Source organism: Dysidea avara, chromosome 8 (genome assembly GCF_963678975.1).
Source record: "Dysidea avara chromosome 8, odDysAvar1.4, whole genome shotgun sequence".
NCBI classification, from domain to species: domain Eukaryota; kingdom Metazoa; phylum Porifera; class Demospongiae; order Dictyoceratida; family Dysideidae; genus Dysidea; species Dysidea avara.
In genome coordinates, this window is record NC_089279.1 from 9,390,095 (window position 1) to 9,411,066 (window position 20,972).

Consider the following 20,972-nt stretch of genomic DNA (forward strand, 5'->3'; position numbering starts at 1 on the left):
ATTGTATATCAGACACACTACAATGAAGTTCATACATCATAACTAAAATATACAGTAGGACCTGTTGACTGCATGGAGACTTTAGTTCAGTGGTCTGAAGTTTAAATACTGCATGAAAAAGTTGGAACACTGCTAAACACGAACTTGTGAAGGTTGTGTTTCATCACCAGGTGATCCTACCAGTAGAGAAGGCTCAAATGTTTCAATCTGTAGTTATAGTTGTATATATAGATTTGTGGAACATGTATGCCACTAAAAATGTGTGTCAGCGTATCGGCTATCTCAATCACTGGCTAAATTTTCAAATCGTCACCTATTGCTTATACCTGTTAGGCTTGAATACACAAGATGATTCTGCTTAAATGTAAAATAATGTGTGAAGTGTTGAAGGTAGCAAGAAGGAACCAAGGTGGTATGCTTTCTTGGCCACATGACACTACATTAAGAGTTTGTTGAATTTAATAACCTTCAAGAACACCCTGATAATCTCAAGTTCAGATAGCCATGACAGTTGTCTTGTTCTAAACTATTAGCTACGATCACAGTTGGTTATGGATCATCTGATCCTAAAGTTTGAGCAAGTTCCCAGAGTGGTAGCTGTCACTCACTGATACCATATATTCTTTATTTACTGACCATTTTATTTAGTTGCTAAGAAGTATTTTATATCATGTAAGGAAAATAAGTTTAATAATGAAATTCAGTGTACTTGCAGGACTGTGTACTCACCAACCAAAAGTTTTTAACAATAGATAACTCAGATTGCTTAATAATACAGCATGATGATCTATGTGTATACAAGTTACAAATTAATATTCAATTAAAGGCTCATGAGTGGTAGGTATATCATGGCTATAGTTGTCAAGGAGATGTCTTAATATTATTATACATGCAAAAATTAATATTATTTAATGGAACAATGGCTGATTGTCAAGGCGTTCACAAAGGGAGTTGCTCTATTGAGGGTTTCCACTGAGGTGCTTACCATGGATATGTGGATGTTTTATTAGGATAATATAGTGTATAGTCACTGGAAATGATATCCATAAAGCTATATCTAGATATACAAAAAAAAAGAAGTGTAGTCAGTAAACCACATGCACAACTAGTATTGCAACTATCATACTTGCAGCAGTGGATCATATGATGATACGGTACAGACACAGAGGGTACATGCAACTATTAAGTGATTGCTATACACCATACAATGTTTCACTGTACAAATTAAGGTACACATTTATCAGTGGTAATGTATTATATTCTGACAAATTTCAGTGATGTCAGATGGTCTTAGTGATCATCTGCTATTATGGCCACTGTCATTCCAAATGTATTCTAATATAATGCTCAGAATGTTACAACATGTTTAAGTTGTTTTCCACAACCCTCTGTAGACTTATTTCAGGAAAAAACATGTAATCACGATGAAAACAATTACAACATTGCTAGTAGAAGGATCTACTATACATTGCTTCTTCACTGAGCAAGAAAAAAATATTATAAAATGGGGTGACACAGAGTTTCTCTGATAAAATATTAGGAAATAAATAATACAATTATTATTGTCTATAAATAACATTATTAAGATGATCCATTGGCAAACTCCTTTAGTCCAGTCTTGAGTGTTTCCCAGTCTAATCCTCTGACATTATCAGTAATGTGAACACAAGTCACTCCTATAAGAGACAGTCACAGAGTGAGCACTGTGAATACATCAGGGAGTTAACAAATGGTGCCACTGTGGTTGTATGGACAATAATCTAATGTATCTGTTTTAGCAGCCACCTGTATAGAGAGACCACCCCTCAAATTGTGATTGATGTGTTTAGACAACAAGCCACCTCCCAACTACTTCTTAAAGTCAAAATATTTTGACTTAACTATTCTAATAGAGCAGTCACTTTGCTTACAGAGTTTCCATAGAGATTCCACTGTAGTTTGTGGTTAAACTTACCAAGTGGGGACACAGTTGAAATATTCCATGATTCATCATCAAAGAAAATCATATCTTCATATTCAACTTTACTTTTCTGTTTTAATCTTGAGAAAATATACAACTTCTAATTTTGATAATATCAATACAACTGTCGTACTTTTCAAAGTGATTGGTTTTTCGTTTGGGGTAGATTTCACTGAAATCAAACATGTCATAAATCCCCAGCACCTTTTGTAGTTCACGAGAAGCTTGAGGATCTGTAGTGCTACAAAGAGAAGATGACAAATGGTCAATGGGAGGTAGGATACTGAGTTAAATGCTGCAGCTACTATAACTATCAACAAATAGAGAAGCCCTTGGTTAACAATACACTTGTGTAGTAGCTAGTATTTATACAACCTATCTGAGGGCAACATTTACGGCTACAATGATGTGGTTATTAAATAATCACAAGTAAAATACAAATGCTGACCTTGATGCAGCAGCCATCTTTATCCCACACTGCCGGATATCACTGAGGATATCTTTAACATCAGGGAACAAGACTGCTCGCTTACCGTAAACATCTGTAGCTCCACCACAACTGAATACAAACAGAAATACACTAATATTATACATGTACAGTATCTAGTCTTCTGAAGGTGTACGTATATCATGTACCAATGTTCTAAGGTAGAAATTTTGTAGTTGGTTGTGTCCTATATCTGCTAACTTTTTTTGTGAGACTTACTGCTTTCTGATGATAGTTGAATAGGTGAACATAGCTAACAACAAGATTGTACGTGTGTGCTACTTTATCAATGCAATGAAAAATTAATCATACACAGATATAGCTAACTATGAAGCCCATAGTAATTGATAATTTGAAAGATTCTGCTGTGGTGCATCTGACGATGTGGCGTGGCAAAGAGTTTCATGATCTTGATGATGGCATTGAGAAGGAGTACTTGTAGGTGTCTGTATTACAGAACACTTTAGTTAATCTAAACATGTGGCTTGATCTGGTACTGTGTAGCAGGGGCGGAGAACAGTACTCAAAAGTGTGTGTGTGGGGGGGCAAGTCATGTGGGGTGGCTGTAAGTTACAGTGATATAAAATCATTTACTGTATCTTAGTGTGCAAAGCTACTGAGATATACCAACATGCAAAGCTTGACAATACTAGGGGGATCTGGGGGCACGCCCCCACATGAAAATTTTGGGATTTGAATGCTTTGAGATGGAAACTGAGAGTATTTTCAGTGGTACATGCGTTATACTCCTATAATATTATAACAATGACCATCATTAAGATACCATAAATACAGCAGTAAATGAAGGCATTTCAGACAGACTCATGCTCTTGATTACATATAGATATAATGTGTTAATGGAGACAGATTGAATTAATTGCATAGCAGAACCAACTCATATAATTCTACTGAATGTTCTATTAGAGTAGTTAGGTGACTTCTAGTAGTATCTCGATCTCGTGGACTCCCAGCACTGATTCATGCAGTATTCCATTCTTGCACAACCTTTAGCACAAATTCTAGTGATCAAGGCAAAGTAATGACTACAACAGTTGTTTTACTTTAGCAATTGGGCATTGGAAAAGTGAGGGGGTACTGCTCCTCTACTTGTAAAAGTGGGGGGGGGGGGGCAGTTGCCCCCTCTGCCCCCTATTTCTCCGCCCCTGCTGTGTAGAGAGATCATGTGAATGTAGTATGAGTGCATAATACAAGATTGTGTCCCTCATCAAACCCAAAGCAAATGAAATATAATCACCTTCCTACAACCCTACAATAGGATATATCACAAAGGTCTATTTTGTTTGTAAAAACTTTGCACACACCATCTCATTGTCACACAAGCTATCTTAATCAAGTAAATGAAAGCTGAATGTTAGAATGAACATGCTGGGACTAGCAGTAAAGAATGTCAAAACATTTGCACAAACAGAAAAAATTAAAAAAAAAACTTTGGCACACGTGTATTAATGTGACGAACCTTAAGATTCTTCACTGCAGAAAGATGGGAGGGAATACCATTCAAAATTATATGACAATTAAAAGGCACTAAAAAGGTACATAATTTCTAAAACACTCTAATAGAGTATTCAGTGTACAATTTAATATGATCATGACAGCATGGCTACCTGGAAATTAAGTAGGGATATAAATTTATGATTACTTACGTGGCTGATTAAATTATGCAAACTTTAATTGCTCCACAGCTATGGGGTCCTACTTTGCAGATGTACAAGCTGCCTTCAACCACCATAGTAGTCATAGTAGTGTTCCACTACATTTTGGGCACTTCACTAGTGTATCAAGTTATAGGTAAATACATAGCTATATGGTAACTGAACCAGTAAACTTTATAACTAATGATGAAGTGACAGCAAAACACATTTGTGGTACCTCAGGGCCGGAGGAGGGAAAATTGAGTAGGTCAGGCCATTAACTATAATATTGAAATTGCTACTATATACATGCCAATGAGAGAGGAGCTGTGCGAAGCACACTCTGCGAAGTGCAAAGCACGAGCATTCTAGGGGGGTCTGGGGGTATGCCCCCACAGGAAATTTTTGAAAATTAGACACTCAGATATGCAATTTTAGTGATATTTCACTGCTAGCTAGCTATATAAATATGCTCAAGCCTATCTGTTGTTCTTCAGACTTTCTATACTATGTATAATTGTAGACCTGACATACCCAGGGGACACAGCATGAAACTTGCTGTATGGTTCATTTAGTTATAGCTAGCAATTAGAAGTTCAAGGGGTGTCTGGGGGTGCAACCCCCAGGAGCTGTAGAATTTTTGCAATTTAAAGGCTTGAAAATTCCTTAAAATTTAAAATTGATGCTAAATTTTAAAGTAAAACTAGCTAGCAACTTGCAACTTTCCCCCCAAATTTCACAGGGAACCCATGCAGAATGGCCCCCTTTAGCTAGGATATAATTACTTTACAGTGAATTCAAACAGCTACAAGCTACACAGCTACAAAAATACAGTATACTACTATACTGGTTTGTATGAAGTGAACGGATCATCACGTAAATATACTGGTGGACAGTCACGAGACCAATCAGTATTCGAAAATGGCGCGATGTGGGTGAGACTGAGAGTTTGCTCGGTATCTCGACAGGACGAGTGGGTAGTTGAAGAGGAGTGATTTCTACTCAACATCTCATCCAGATGGCCACCATGTAATGTATGGGTGTACAGCTTCTTGCCGCGGAATGAGTCATCTGGTTTGTCACTGCCAGCCCTTTGCCCAGTTAAAGAAGCCAAGAGAGACAAGCCAAGGAATGCTAATGATTATTTTATGAAGATTGAATTGTGATATAAGTGTGCTGGTTTAGAATCAAAGAAGGCACCTGCCTTACACGTGATAAATCCCAACTGTCAGCACACGTGATACTGTATGTAGAACCAACAATCATTTCTGTACAAATAGATACGAATGCTATGCTGTACTGTAAGGTAATTGGGGGTACTATACGTGTAGTTCTGTGCTTTAGTTAGGCTGAGAAACTAGGTAACTACTCGTGTCATGCATTTTCAAGAACATCTGTAAAATGTACGTAGCTACATGTAGATGTGATCGTCCAAAGATTGCATGAGAGTAATGTAGTTCGAGCTGGTCAGCTAGTTGGTTCAACTCCAGATTATTGGTCCGGCTCAAGCCTGACCAACCGAACCGTCTCCTCCGGCCTTGTACCTACAAACTTTAACACACTTTACTGCTAAATCAGTAGGGGTTCCATGCCAACCTACGGACACATTCCTGATAAGTGGGTGTGGCTCGCAAGAGTAGGATTGGGCGGTACTTTAAATAAAAGTGCACCATGATATATCATGGAAGCATTTATCACAATGCTATATGCTCATTAGTTGTATCCACATAAAAACAGCCAAGCTGTGAAAAAATGATGCGGCCTTAAAAAGTCTTAAAGGTGATGGCCGAGAAATGGCTGCAATGATGTCAATGCTACAGCTATTATTAATTTTTTTAGCATTGACATCATTGCAGCCATTTCTCGGCCACCACCTTTAAGACTTTTTAAGGCCGCATCATTTTTTCACTGTTTTGTGTGGATTTCACTTCTTTTGTGCTTTATAAGGTCCCAAAACCAGCCTATGGCTGACGTTGAGGTTTGTTTTTACTCACATTTCTTCTTTTCTATGTAGATACAATGATGATTATTGAAGACAGACTTATAAATGTATTTCATTGCATGATTTAATTCAATATTTGATAACATTATTGTAATACTTTAATAGAGTGCACGTTTTTTTGTTTTTTTTGAGGACTTCTAATAGAACATACGTAGAATGTTCCAGAACAGTCTAGTACTTCTATTGGTAGATCTATGAAATTACTAATGTTTGATTATAAGCAGCTTTCAACTAGAAATTGTATTTATAATGCAGAAATTAAGTGAGGTGATCAGCCAAGACAGTAGTAGTTCAGTGGTTAAGGATGCAGGTGTTAGGTATGGAGGTCCCTGGTTCAAACGCTGGTAAGGTTTTTTCCAACAATTTTTGTACACCTTTTTTAACCCCATGGTGACTGCTCTATTAGAGTATCTCAATCCTGTGATTTTGCATTTGTTTGTATTTTGCTTTATAACTTTGTTGTTGTAACTCTATTGCTATTCAAACTATCAAAAGACACTGCTAAGATGATCAGCCTATCTACACACCAATTTTCAAGTTATTTCTATACTTGGTTTACCCTGTAGCCGTGAAAGAAGTCTGATCTTTTTTTACATGAATAAACGCTCATAACTCCTAGGATATTCCTCAGATTCACAGCAAGCTTGGTATGCGAATCCACTGTTACATGCTCTTCATTTGTGCCAAAGATCGAGGCAATTGAGTTACACATTTGCGTTTTATAGCAATTTTTGCAAAATATGCAAAAAGAAAAATCCAAGCACCCCCTATACGGCACAAGCAGAAATTAAAATGAAACTTTTAACGCCCATATCTCGCAAATGGCTGTTGCGAATTTAATCAAATTTGATGAGTGGCCTACCCTATCTGGCGGACAGCTATAATGCAAAAATGTTGTGCTTTGGAGAAGGGGCCATGGAACTATGTATGCATGACAAAGCTGTTTTCTTTCTTCCTGTCAATATAATCATGGTGTGGTGCGCTAGCTTTCTTGGCCACATGATACACTACTGTGTGTCTTGATTCATATTACAAGTTTTGCTATGGCTTGTATTGTACCCATCTCATAAACAACTCCTAAGCTATAAGCACTGCATATAGCTTCATATTTCTTGTATTTGTGAGGCAGTTACATTAATAGTATTTTTATTTCGTAAGCAATATATCATCGTATATCATCACCACGAACCTTGATACAGTGTTTATTGTGACAGCTACGTGAAAGAAGCTGACTTTCTGCAAGACTAGACTATGACTTGTACAGTAACCTTGTATTTATACTTGCATATTGATCTGCACACCAAATAATAGCAATAGATTAGTGGGCATGGCTCAATGCAGACCTGCAAACAGCAATGGATTTCTGCATACTATGTACTGTAATACAGTACATCAATGGGTGTCATTCCACGTATGCCTACAGACAGTAACAAATACTGGGCACAGAACTGGAACTAGATTATGATGCATTAATACACTTCCACATCACCATATGTGATATTATACCCAGATATCCTATAAAACGGGTCAGATTCACATGACTCAAATAAAATGTGACCCGGTTAATCTGGGTGATCAGCAGTTACACTGTGATCCTCTCATATGCACTGAATGACACCATTTACAGTGAACTACAAAAGAAAAGTTCACTCCTAATCATAGTCATCTACAATTACATGTTGATTGAGTGTCATCATCAAGACAAACATAGTGTGTCATGTGCCGGTATACCACACCGTGTATATATTGACAGAATGCAGTCTTCACGCATGTATAGCTACATGGCTCCTTCTTGAAAGCACACAATTTTTGCATTATAGCTGCTTGCTATCTTCAGCTCTTCAGATATGAAGTTATGCAAAATCATCTTATCCATTCCTGAAATATGAGCCCTCAAAAGTTAGGCTTAATTTCTTGCGGGGGCCTAAATTTTCTTCATCTTTCAAAACCCAGCAGTATAAAACACAAATGCATAACTCAATTGCTGTGAAATTTGGCAAAAATGAAGGATGTATTGAGATGAATTCACATACCAAGTCTGGTATGGATGTGACAGAGTTATGAACGATTATTTGTGTAATTTATTGTCATGTTTGTAGGGTAAACCACTTTTAAAAAATCAGTCTGTGTATGGTTAACGATCATAGCTCCGTGGTTTAAAAGAAGCAACTTGGCATTAAATTGAGGGATCAAAATAACCTAATAGAACAATCACTGGGTAGCAAAAAAAATGTGTTCAAAAATGTACAGAGTTTAAGTCAGGGACCTCCACATAACTTCTAACTCTTCACTACTGTTGCCAGCTGTTCATCTCACTCAATTACCATATAATTTTCATAGACCTGCCTAAGGAAAATCTGCAGTATCAAAGGGTAATACACAGTGGTAACAAGACCTCTTTGGTTTTGCATACAATGTACATCATACCCCACACTGAGCAAACTTATGAGAATACAAGGGTGACAACGTAGTGAAGATCTTGTTATGAAAAATTGACCTTTGATTTCACAACTTTTTTCCACCCAGGTTTTAATTGCCGCATTTTATAATACTCTAGAAAGACTTCTAATAGAACACACATAGAATGTTCTAGAAAATTACGTAAATTCTGAGGGGTCAGCTATGAAGCCTAAATCTCATGTATATCTGTAAGTCTTAAATCTCAAAAATTGACCTAAAGTTCAGTAAGTTTCTGCTTGTCTAAATAATTAGCGACAAAATCATTTGACAACAGTGTTTTGTAGCAATCTTTACTATAAATCTCTAACAATTATTTTACTTATTGTGGATTCCTCAGTAAATTCACAGAGATAGGGGTCCACCATTTGCACCTTCTTTGAATCACCTGAGAATTGCTACGGTTTTTTTGTATGCATGAACACATTGTGTGTATTTGCAATAGTGTGATATAGTCTCATCCTTCAGATCCCTTTCTAAGAGATTATATTATCGCTTAGGCAACTCCAAAAAATTCCTTGTTTCCCATTTCATTGACCTTAAAAATACATGCGGGTGGGCGGTTCATTATCCGTTATTCATTATAGATATTTCCACTAATTTTCGAAATTCATAACTAACTTACAGGTAAGAATACAGTAGTTAGAAATATTTAAACTGAACAGTGAAAAGCTAGCTAAATGGGCTTTCTGAATGCTAAACTAGTTACTACTATGCAATCACAGGATAAATAATGAATAAAATGTTCAGTTGACAGCAATAACGAATGACCATGTGGGAAGAGAATCTGCATGCGGGAGGGAAATAATGAATTTTCTAGGAGTGGCCTTATAATCTCTACACAATAAATGGCACCCCAAAGAGAACATCTACCGTAACACTTAATCTAGGAGTATATAGTAACTCTGTGTTGCTGTTGCGCCTCACCCGTTTGATTTGAAGGGAGGAGTGACGTAGCAGTCAACATGTAAAGGCCACAGGGTGAAATCTACAGAAATTTAAAACATAATCTAGAAATGGGTTTAAATAGTAAAATTATCTACTTACCAACATCAAACACAAACAACTTTGGTATTCTCTTTAAAGAGTTCAAGAATTCCTTTAACTTGCTTGCGCTTTGGCTAGCCATTTCTCCTTCAGCGATCTCGAAGTATAACTGTAAGATGTGATTGTGGGTTTCGGTTATTCAACTAGGTGGGTGTGGCAGCCGATGATGGCCATTGCGATCGTCCTCTTGTTACAACTATCACTAGCGATTGGAGCACATGTGAGGGAGATACAAGTCATACTGTTTATTGGTTTTAATAAACTTATTTTACGTGCAGGCGCAGGACGATGGTGAAGACAACAACGAAAGTAAGCTATCTTTGGTTGCTATAAATTCACTGCTCACGATGTCAGTGTATTGTTTAATAGTGAAGGGTTTCCTTTGGTTGTAGGTACAGTAAAGTGTGAAACATTTGGTTAGCGTTTATATAAATAGCTTAATAGGAGGGGTTACTTATGTACTTGTCAATTTCCCCCCCCCCCCACTCCCGGGCGTCCCCACACCCCAGGTGCGGATTTGACATTGCTTCTTGTCCCCACCCCTGGGGAAATTGACAGTTGTCCAATTCACTGACCGATTTTCGGTAGTTGCATTTCTAAACAATAAAATCGCACTTCTATAATTTTACTAGCTACTGGGCAGGTTTATTACTAGTCGCGTGCATGAAATATGCGCTTAGTCATCCTTGGGTGTTGTCAAATCCCCTACTACGGGGGTGGGGATTTGATAGCCGATTTTGCCCCAGTAGTGGGGAATTTGACACCACGATTTGTCAAATCCCCTGTATCCCCCCCCCCCCCCCCTCTAGGGGAGTGGGGGGTGGGACATGAAATTGACAAGTGCATTACCACCTTGTCTCTCCCTAGAGTGGTCGACTGGCCGTTTCACCGGTGGTTTATAAACATGTAAATAATGTAACCTGTTGTACAAACTAAGAAGAAATTCTGCACACGTTTTATTTCAGTGTTTCATGATCAATGCCGCAAAGACTTAATTTTTTTTACATTATTGTGTGTCTGTTCCTCTCTTGCAGATTGGGTGGTGTGGATGGCAGTTGGAATTGGAGCTGGCCTTGGTGCAGTACTAGTGATATGTGGAATAATCTTTTGCTATTGCCTCGGCCGCAGGTATGAGATATTCAGGCTCACATCTACCTCACTAAATAAACACACTTCACACACTCATGCACCCACACACGCACACGCACACACATACATACGCACACACACACACTGCACACACGTGTATACACACAGACACACACACAAGGGCACAGACTGACAGGCAGACACACATTATACCATATCATGCATACGCACACACCACAACTGCTCCATACCACTTGCGGATCATAAATAGTGCACAAGTAGCCCATTCTTTCACTGAATAGGTGTGACATTGTGGTAGATGAAGGGTTTCCTTTTTGTGCATATATACATTGGTACGTGTGTTTGTGTGTGTTGTGTAGTCCAGAAATTGGGGCACAAGATTCCCAGTTGTGCTTGCTCATTTGATCAAGAACTTTACTCACATTAGCTAATCTACCCATAGCTATGTTAAATGTGCCAGGTGCAACTGGCCAAGTGTCAACGTCACTTCACTACCCATTTATATACATGTGTGTATGCACACTGCACATGCAGACACTGATACACAGACATCAAACACTGCATACACTCAGCACACTGTTGAATACACAGACAGACAAACATATTCATGCACACGTACACACATTGTAATATAATTACTTACAATACAGATGTCCTCTGTGTAGATAGAACCACTGCAAAAGATTACAACAACCTCTTTGAGGAAAATATTTAAAAGTCTTCCATATTAGAAGTTGTCATTCCCACATAGCTGATAATTGTAGCTATCCTCCCAGTAAACTAATAAGGTCTACATTCTGAACACTCTGTATGAATAATGTGGAGCTTAGTGCCTTAAAGTACTGATGAAACATTTTGAAATACTACAATGCATCAGTGGGTAATAAAGTGTTTAACACATTCACTGTCAGGTTCTGTCATTGGAGCTTACACCCTCCTGGAGAGGGAGACAGAGAGCGTTTAGTGGAAGAAGATGAAGATGATTTAACCAGTGTTGGAACTGAGAACATCTTGATGTCAGGATTATCTCAAACTAGCTTTGTATCTTCCAGTATGTTCAGTTCCTATTGTATACTATTGTATGTCATGACATAGTGTATATATTTGGGTAATACATACCTGTAGCCATACACAGTTACTCACCTAGAAACCTATAGCTGGTTTAGGAAGTGATCCTGTTTCACTATTACTTATCATTGATGTGTTGTTGCAGACCACATGTGGGAAATACCTGCGGCCAACGTTAGGATTTCTGCTAGGCTAGGCAGAGGAGCATACGGTGGTCTATTTGATGCAGAAATTACTCTACCAAATGGACAGTTTGCACGAGCGTTAGTCAAGGTGAGAGACACTGTAGCATTCACAGCTGAACTGTTCATTGGTATGTCAAGTGGCTACTAAATTTCAATTTTGTGTGCGGATTTCTCATAATATATGGAGCAAAGCCGTATGCTTTAGCAACTGTATAGCTATATATGTGTAAATTTCTCACTCTATGACAACCTGTGACCTAAAATTGTATTCCATGTATTTCCACAAGTGTACCGAATAGGAACTCTGAAATTAGTACCACAAAATCATTGGTGTTGTTTGTCTGAAAACTAGGCCGTGTTTTAAAAAGTTGAAGGGTGGAGGTAGTTTCATCCTCACACGCCCTTTTCCCGTGTTTGTGCTAATCGACTGGAGATCACAACTGGATCTTCCAAAACCCAGCAGTTAGCTAGTATAAGTTAAGACCTCTTTGCAATTTCATGCAATCCAAGACCATTTTTACTGCACATAGCTGTTACTCTTATAGTTGTATACGCTCTATGTTCTCAGATTGTTGTACACAGTTTACCTGAGTTAATATTTCATTAGATGTTTGAGGGAGGAGATTTCAATACCTTCCGATATGAAGTTGAATTACTCAAGTAAGTTTCCCAAGTATACAAGACGAAAACTAATCTCTTGTATCACTACAGAGGTTTCCAGCATCCTCGTGTTGGGAGAATGTATGGAGTAGTGTCACAAGCTTTCCCATATCAACTAATATTGGAACTACCTATGAATGGGGACTTGAAAACGTTCCTAGCAAAAGTCAGCAAAGCTGATGATAATCGGTGAGAGTTAACACTGTTAAAACTGTACCTAATCAACTTCAAATATTTACAGAATTGGATCAAGAGACCTTGTACAAATGGCATTTGATGTTGCTTGTGGTTTGGAGTACCTTCACTCTGTGGATCATGTGCACAGGTAATGATTCACATCTCTGACATGTCAAAAATGGGAAGATGATATTTGTTATGTACGCACTCAATCACTTGAAATGCTGTAAATTAATCTCACTGACACAATATGGTATGCACCATTAAGAAGCCCTTGAAATCCGGAAATAGGCACAAAACTGATTAGTTGTTTAATAAGAATGAATCCATTGGACATCCGGTTGACTTCAAACATGGTGCTATGAATATATTTGTGATAAACTCAAAGAAGCTAGATCAGTTTCCCAATGAATACAGAGCACTCTATAGTTACATAACAAATGTTCTCTTCTCTAGTTGATCTAATTTACAGTCTTTAATTTCTTTCCAGCTATAGGAAGTCCGAGCAATGCATACACACCATAATATTATTATTATACATGAATCAGAAACTCCTTCACAAAACCCAATTCATTGCTCCTTGTAGTATTGCAACCTGTAGCCACAGGTCTTCTAGTACGTACGTGTAGGAGACTGGAGCCTGTATGTCTAGCACTTTTAAAGATCAAAGACTATATAGAATGTGTTTACATGCACAAGTACAAAATAACTTCTTCTAATTTTTAATGCTTGTTGTCTCTTGTAGTGACGTGGCAGCCAGAAACTGTATGGTCACTCAGAAATTAGTTGTAAAGATTACAGGTAAGTTTTGTTTAATTAAATACAAATACATACATCAAATAAATTACATCAGTGTGACAGCCATAGGCTTGTAATATAACGGGAAACGTTTACACAAAAATAATTATTGTTCCAACAAAAATTAACAACAAAAATAAGAAGAGCAAACAAAAATACACTGAGACAACAATGTGATAATAAATTAGGAGGAAACACAACCATAAAAAAATTTATATTAATTATCTGTCCGTAATGAAATATCATTGGCCATCTTTGATTTCTGCCACTCTCTTGTTAAGAGGTCGGTTATAAATCCACTGGTCACCCTCAAGATGAAATATCTACAGCGAAAACATGAACTAAATTTGCAGCAAAGTTATCATACTAACTACTAAATAATTAAGACTACAGAAAATATTTATATGATGATGCAAGATAGTAGCTACTCACCAGTCAGCCTGTATTTGTGACCAGCTGAGCAAAAACTGGCTATTTTTGCATAATTATAAAAAATGTACTAGGTAAAAATACACGTGCTACATAAAATTTTTACACACGTTTCAATTGCTTCGTTATGTACTGAAACAAAGTTCAAATCAGTAAAACCTACGTACCACCAGATTCTCCTGTTCATTGGGAGTAAGAAAATCTTTGTTTCGTGTTTGTACAGCATATGGTGTGTGAATTACGGTGGCCGCTTATTTACGATGCGGTAGAAATAAAGTTTAACATTGTTATTTAATTGTTGAAATAGGCTTCTTCTTTGTCCACACGGAGACGTACAGGGAAAATAATATACCTTGATTGATGTGCCAGTTCATGGAACAAACCCCATCTTCGTAGCATGTTTCAGTTGAGTGATGATCGATAAAATAAGCGTATTTTCTGTATTGTTACTGTACAAATTGAGTTTATTCTTGTTCCAACTGTCTAGTGCTATAACTCCAAAACTATTCCTCACAAAAGGCTGAAACTTTGGCTGTCTACTCCTTTGTTACTATAGATAACAGAGAAGCAATAAAATGGAATTTGAGGGATGTGTGAAAACAGCTGGTTTTTGCTCAACAGGTCACAATTTTTGACTAGCTACTCAACAGTTTCACAATCACTGAATACAAATTGGCTTTATCAAAACATAGATACATAGATTTTAGGCACCTGATGATTTGAATGTTCATGCTTGTTAAAGTTTGTTTTCCTGTTAGCCTTTGTGTTTTGGTTATTAGCATTCAAATGAAGCATAGTCAAGTGTGACTAAACATTGATTTGACTAAACCTCTTCAAATTATGGTTACTAGGGTGTATATAATGTGTAGGCTTGGCCACTGTATAGTTTAATGAATGTGGTAATGAGATATACCATTATAGCACATTAACACGTTCCTTGTGTGCATACAAGCTTTGGTATGAGTTCTTGTATTTGTGTATTCTCAAGAAAAATCTCCAATGTGTTACACTTGGTGCTAGGATGATACTTCAAATGCTTAGGGAAATGGAATGGTGAACTATGTATAAAAGGATGTGTGATAGTTTAACAAAAATTATATCGCTCACTACCTCAATTATTGTTTAGTATTATGAGGTGCTAAACCATAAACACGTAACTTTCATTACCTGTGATAGCCATTCTTCACCTTTCTCCTTGCGGTCCTTAGCAATTGCTCTCTGTCTCTCTTCAACCTGATGATCACGTACATAATTGACATTCAAATCATCACTTAACACTTACAGCATGTTTGGCATCTGATGCTCCTCTCTCGTTGCTTGCCTTTAGTTCTTTAGTTACATTACACCACACTCTGTACGTAGATGTAAAATTGGGAACGTCATAGCTGTGTAACCTGACCTTCTTGATTCATTGCTTTCTTGTACATCAAGCTTCTTCAGTTTCTTTTTGGTTAGTTGTAGTTGTGATGTATCAGCAAATAGTTCTTGTGTCTGTACAATACCATCATCAAAACTGAGTATTGTCTAATGATGGAGGTATATATACCTTGTCAGGATTTTTAGTATATAAGACTCCATTCCAGTCTCCTTCAATTCTTAAGACTGGTTTTTTCTCCTTTACCCGTCGAATATCAGTTGTAACACGATGTCTCTTACCACCATATCGAGGCTGAAACAAAAGCCATCAAATGATGGAGCAACTTGTTGTAGTGATTTAGCTCACCTTGCAATGAAACTCAATGTGTGCGGTATATCCAGTTTGTGGACAATCAATGACACATTTTCCACCTAGCTCTACCCAAGGAACGGTGAGAATGGAACGACCATAAGCTGATGGTAGTGTTGCAATATATTCTTCATTGTGTCCCATTAGTACTATTCTTACTGTAATGGATTAATTGATGCAGCAACGAAATGAAGATAGGGGTACCAGTTTACACATGCACACACACACACACACACACACGTTACTACTACTACTTACTTTGACCAATATTTTGTATACCAACTGATAATCCCAGAAAACGTGACTTGCTCTGAATAGAACCAAATGCATACATACCCTTCGCTGGACATTCAGCATACAATGCCGATACTGAAACATAAACACATGGTCACTGTGACATGACGACAATAGAGAACATACTTGGTGGATGGTGAGACACCTGTTCAGCTATAAACTGAATGGACTGGTATCCTGCCCAAGGTAATGGCCCACTCTTCAATATAGACTAAGGGAACACCACATTAATGCTCATCCTGTTAACATACAGCCTATGGGTATCACACTTGAATTTTCAGCAAACAAAACCATTGAAGTGATAGGAAGTGTTTAGTGATGTATAAAGGGATGCCATAAAATGCTCAAGGATAAAGTTGACATCACATTTTATTACCATACAAAGTACATAGCACACACACAGCACACACACATTACTCACCTCTGATAACTGGTCTAGTCTGGTTCGGCTTGTTCCTGGTGCATCGATGTAACACTGAAATTTCTCACCAAGGACAGGATTATATGGCTTCTTAGCTATGTCCGTCTACAGGTTACACACATCATGACATAGACAGCTAGATATGGTGACAATGAGATGGCTTACGTTTCTGCCTGCATGAAATGTGGTAAGGTAAAACTTAACAGCAGCTACCATGCGTGCCTCAGGTGTGCGCGCATCATTGATGGCCAGAAATAGTTCAGGATGAGAGAAAAGGTCGGCATACATTTCTAAGTGAGATCTTTTTTCAAGAATAAAAGTGGGCAATGATACCTACAAACAAAAATACAAGATTCTGTGTGCACTGTGTGTGTATGAATGAGACATACCCTGGTTAAGTCCATTCCCAATCTTAACTGTGACAATACATGCAAGATGACACTCCTATGATTCTGCAAATCATCTAGATCACAAACAACATGTTAACATTTCAAAGGGTCAAATTACTGCTTAACAAACTCTCACCACCATCTGTCTGCAGATCCATCACTTCTTGATCCAACTCTACATCTATAAAAACAACACGACCTTTAACAAATCCATACATGGAACAATGTATTTATGGTTACAAAGTTAGCACAAAGAATGACCAACACCTTATTTAGTTATTGGCTGGCTGGTCATAGACCATGTGACACACAGAGGTCTACATTATGTGTGCTATGCTAGTGGGCAAGGGAATGTAATGTCGACTTATATTCTAAATGGTTGGACTATTTACTATTCATGCCCCACTGCTATACTAGATACAAAAGAACATGGCAACTCCAGCATTGTTTCTTTCAAATAATAATAATAATAATTCTACTACAAAAACATTGCAATGCGCAGTGTAGGTTATCGTCAGACATTATAAACACGTCCCTACCTGGGTCAAGTGTGGTTACAAGTGTCCACTAAATCAGAGGCCATTAAAAGAAGCCAATCTCTGTAACAAAGCTATGAAGCCAGGCTTCATGTGTGTTCTAGAAACTTGACAACCAATAGTCAACACAGATTATGTTGTTATCCTCCAACAAACATTTCATAAATTCCATTGGTCCTCATAAATTAGACATTACCCATAGCTAATCGAGCATTATTGTAATACCATACCATCTGGATCGTTCAGAGCTCCATCGTTGAAAGAGAATTTTTGTAGTGAACAAGTTGCTCCTCCTAGACTAGATAAAGCTGATGTATCATCACTACTAATGCTTGTAAGAGGTGTTGCTTTGGGTACAACTTCTTCTGACAGTCCACTAGGAATATCTGAAAGTGTGTCGCCTTCATCATCCTCTCCTTCTGATGTGTACTCTTCTTCTTCTGACAAAGAATCAGTATGGGAAAGATTAGGGTTCTTGTGATCTCCCCACCTCTGAAATGACACAATAATGTACGGTAACATACAGCAAGCCATTTTATCATGTCAGACATCATGACTTGACATTGAAAACTTACAGCTAACTGTTGGATTGCTTCTCTAAGACTTTTGGTCCATTTGTCTTTTTCTTCTTCGTTAGAAGCTACAAAAGGAGTGATAAAGGATATTCTTTCCCTTTAAATTCTAGTTCTTACCTTGAAATTTGTAGGTCTTTTTCTCTAGTACAATTGTGAAAGAGATTTTATCTGGTTCTTCAGGGCCTAAGATGGCACGCTGGCAAAACAAGATGTGAAGATAAGAGCTAATTGACACTTGAATCAATATATTACATGTGGGTCATAACATCACAAACATATTGTACACCTGATAGAAACAGTAAAAGAATTTGTCCAACAAAACTCAAATCGTTTGATGTACATTCTCAAGCGGTTTGATCTGGTGTTGCATAATGATACAAAAACACATACCGTGAAATATTTACAATACTCCCGGGCCCATTCATTGTTTCCCGTCTAAAACAAGCAATGGTCGACTCACTTTCAATCTTATGCGACCTTTGTGGACTGCTCGCTTCATCTTTTCTTTCGACTACACGAGAAATACAAAACGATCATTAGCAATCTGCTAGCATTAAAGGAATACAACTAGGTAGTCTCTTGCGGTTAAACGTCAGCAAGAAACTACAATATTGCTTCGTATAGTTACTTACGGCGTAGTAATAAAGGTGTCCATCTTCTTTCAACACATACCAACGATTCTGCCACTTGTTCACGACCGTAGTCCAATACGATAGCGATCCCTCCAGGTTTTGTGAAGTTGAAGACGAAGCTGATTGCTGTGTCGCCATGTTTTAGGCCGCTTCTTTTTTGCTTTATGGCGCACCCACCCTTCTTCGCCTTTTATAGCTTAGGACTAAAGAATGTAATTGCGCTAGCTAGGCTATTTATAATTTCCGGAATTTTGTAATCTCGTAATTCCTGTTCTGGAATCATAATTATGTAATCCCCTAGTTAATCTATTCCGGATGAGTGTGCATTATTCCAAAATCTTTTATTTCCTTTTACAGATTATGGCATAGGACCAGACCTGTTTAAGAAGGACTACACTACCTACAGAGGGAGTCCAAATGTGCCTGTCCGATGGCTGTCCCCAGAATCATTACTTTACTCCACACACAACTTTGAATCAAACGTTTGGTAAGGAGTCCAACTTCTTGTGTTATTTATAACTACTGAATCTTTACAGGTCATATGGAATTTTATTTTGGGAAGTCATGACATATTGTGTAATGCCTTATATGGAGCTAAACAGTAGTCAAGTAGTGGCGGCTGTCACTGAAAAAGATCGCAGGTTACTTCACCCCAAACAGTGCCCTCCACAATTGTAAGGATACAACACATTGCATGCAAATAATCATGTGTTCTGCTTAGGTTTGAGTTGATTGAAACTTGTTGGGATAGAGATCCCAGCCAACGACCAACGATGACTGAAGTTTGCAAAGAATTAGACAAGTACCTTGCCGTGACGGAAGAACGAAGAGTTACACAAAAACCTCCACACATTTAACGTACGCATGCACACACACACACAAACAAGAACACACCACACCAAACACCTCCACTGACTAACAGACCATTTGACACTATCACATATATCGCTTGGACCTTTTAAATATAGATAGTCAATATGTAACCATTCAATATTCATGAAAGTTAAACTTGTGATTTAGGTCATTGAAAAATATATAAACATCTCTGTGAATGATACAAAGTTACAACTGTTCTTGTACACTTTGTTCATCTATTGGTGATTCATTGATTTCATTTTGTAATTTATTGACGTCCAGTGTGACGCCAAGCGTTGCCAGTCTTGAAGAAAATAGTTCTAATGCATATTTATACAATTCCATGTCCAGTTGGTTTAATTCCACTACTTTGTCATAAAGTTCTCTATTCTTGAAAATATATGCAACTAGGTCCCCGCTTTTCATTCTTTCGTTGTCTTTTCCCTCAAAGAGATCTAAAAATTTTCTCCCAAACTGGTACTCTAGTAAAATCTGTGATTCCGATAGATACTCGTTTATAGCAAAACTACTGAATTTTCTCAACAAATTTAACTTGGCACTTGCAAGTAAAGTGTCTTTATGAGACTTAGTGAGACTGCGCATGTTTCTATAGCAACCAATAAGAGTCAAATCAGCAAGCATCATTGTCTGCCGATTAAAACCTTGATTGTACGGACAAGAAATGAATTTTTCAAAAGTCAGGTCTGGCCAAGATTCACCATCATAGTACCCCTTATAACAAGGTGGTACTTTATCAGGGCTCATTACACTATTACGACACTTGTGTTTATAAAACCAGGTAGCACCACGTCTCGCGTGAAGATACTCACTAGCAAATCTTGCTACTGGGTGCCGTAGGATTGTAATATACATGTACCGTCGCTTCCTTGCACCAAACTGTCGGTCCATGAAGGTTGGAACACAACCATTATATTCAGTCCAAGTTGGGTGTAATCCACACACCCAACCAAATGTCAGTGTGGAGAAGATCCATGTATCTTTGTATGGTGAGTCTCCAGGACGTGGACAAAATGTAGATTCCTTACCCATTAGCCTACGCTTTGACCGTAGCTGGCAGGGTGTGCCCACATCTAAAGTATATAACTTCTTAAGAAAATAACTTCCTCCAGTTTTCTGCATGTGAAGGAAAACAATTGTATCAGAGTCCTCAGGGTGAAACCAAGTCATAATTTTACCCCCAGTATCAACCATTTGGATTTCCTTTCCAACATGACGAAATTCTTCTGTGTCGAGTACGGTAGTTGAGTTTAGCTGTCGTCCTGACAAAAAACTAGATGGAAGTTGCAGACTCCGTAAATTTCCGGGTAGACATACCGTGTGAGTGTACGTGTACCAATATAGATATACTAAAATCACTATTACACAAGGGTACACTAATCGGTTAGTATTAATCATACTTATAACACGATCATGAATCTCAAATCTTTTTCAATACAACTTCGTTTTAATCAACTCTTAGTTAACGCGCAGTACAAAATTTAGTAAGCGCCC

General features: G+C 37.8%; 4 protein-coding genes across 4 annotated transcripts; 1 reads left to right on the plus strand and 3 right to left on the minus strand.

Moving 5' to 3' along the window:
• Positions 1-1,510: 1,510 nt before the first annotated feature.
• On the minus strand, positions 1,511-9,746 carry LOC136264998 (magnesium-dependent phosphatase 1-like). The gene is made up of 6 exons (XM_066059761.1): positions 9,606-9,746; positions 9,486-9,546; positions 2,409-2,519; positions 2,094-2,201; positions 1,955-2,040; positions 1,511-1,676 (listed from the first exon to the last, which is right to left on the minus strand). Exons 1-6 carry the CDS (start codon positions 9,685-9,687, stop codon positions 1,582-1,584), a joined length of 543 nt encoding a protein of 180 aa, XP_065915833.1. The 5' UTR covers positions 9,688-9,746; the 3' UTR covers positions 1,511-1,581.
• LOC136264996 (tyrosine-protein kinase Fes/Fps-like) lies at positions 9,729-19,620 on the plus strand. The gene is made up of 12 exons (XM_066059759.1): positions 9,729-9,825; positions 9,884-9,914; positions 10,640-10,733; positions 11,627-11,766; positions 11,929-12,056; positions 12,576-12,628; positions 12,680-12,817; positions 12,870-12,953; positions 13,551-13,606; positions 18,963-19,092; positions 19,142-19,279; positions 19,327-19,620. Exons 1-12 carry the CDS (start codon positions 9,769-9,771, stop codon positions 19,460-19,462), a joined length of 1,185 nt encoding a protein of 394 aa, XP_065915831.1. The 5' UTR covers positions 9,729-9,768; the 3' UTR covers positions 19,463-19,620.
• Positions 13,601-19,057, minus strand: LOC136264992 (oxysterol-binding protein-related protein 9-like). The gene is made up of 17 exons (XM_066059755.1): positions 18,606-19,057; positions 18,434-18,484; positions 18,091-18,169; positions 17,974-18,038; positions 17,629-17,890; positions 16,999-17,043; positions 16,863-16,936; positions 16,639-16,806; positions 16,474-16,578; positions 16,179-16,263; positions 16,017-16,127; positions 15,756-15,916; positions 15,579-15,701; positions 15,432-15,523; positions 15,315-15,384; positions 15,200-15,265; positions 13,601-13,926 (listed from the first exon to the last, which is right to left on the minus strand). Exons 1-17 carry the CDS (start codon positions 18,741-18,743, stop codon positions 13,846-13,848), a joined length of 1,776 nt encoding a protein of 591 aa, XP_065915827.1. The 5' UTR covers positions 18,744-19,057; the 3' UTR covers positions 13,601-13,845.
• LOC136264995 (heparan-sulfate 6-O-sulfotransferase 1-A-like) lies at positions 19,573-20,965 on the minus strand. The gene has a single exon (XM_066059758.1). It carries the CDS (start codon positions 20,874-20,876, stop codon positions 19,668-19,670), a length of 1,209 nt encoding a protein of 402 aa, XP_065915830.1. The 5' UTR covers positions 20,877-20,965; the 3' UTR covers positions 19,573-19,667.
• Between the last annotated feature and the right edge of the window lie 7 nt (positions 20,966-20,972).

Excerpts from the sequence above, each read along its gene's own strand:
- LOC136264992 (XM_066059755.1), bottom strand. The coding sequence starts at position 18,743 with ATGGCGACACAGCAATCAGCTTCGTCTTCAACTTCACAAAACCTGGAG. Across the intron at positions 18,039-18,090 it reads AAAGACCTACAAATTTCAAG|CTTCTAACGAAGAAGAAAAA; the intron begins GTAAGAACTAGA and ends CTCCTTTTGTAG. Across the intron at positions 17,044-17,628 it reads AGCTCTGAACGATCCAGATG|ATGTAGAGTTGGATCAAGAA; the intron begins GTATGGTATTAC and ends TTGTTTTTATAG.
- LOC136264996 (XM_066059759.1), top strand. The coding sequence starts at position 9,769 with ATGATGGCCATTGCGATCGTCCTCTTGTTACAACTATCACTAGCGATT. Across the intron at positions 12,818-12,869 it reads AGCAAAGCTGATGATAATCG|AATTGGATCAAGAGACCTTG; the intron begins GTGAGAGTTAAC and ends AAATATTTACAG. Across the intron at positions 19,280-19,326 it reads AAACAGTGCCCTCCACAATT|GTTTGAGTTGATTGAAACTT; the intron begins GTAAGGATACAA and ends TGTTCTGCTTAG.
- LOC136264995 (XM_066059758.1), bottom strand. The coding sequence starts at position 20,876 with ATGATTAATACTAACCGATTAGTGTACCCTTGTGTAATAGTGATTTTA.
- LOC136264998 (XM_066059761.1), bottom strand. The coding sequence starts at position 9,687 with ATGGCTAGCCAAAGCGCAAGCAAGTTAAAGGAATTCTTGAACTCTTTA. Across the intron at positions 2,520-9,485 it reads CCTCCCTTCAAATCAAACGG|TTGTGGTGGAGCTACAGATG; the intron begins GTGAGGCGCAAC and ends GTTTGTATTCAG. Across the intron at positions 2,202-2,408 it reads AAGATGGCTGCTGCATCAAG|CACTACAGATCCTCAAGCTT; the intron begins GTCAGCATTTGT and ends TTCTCTTTGTAG.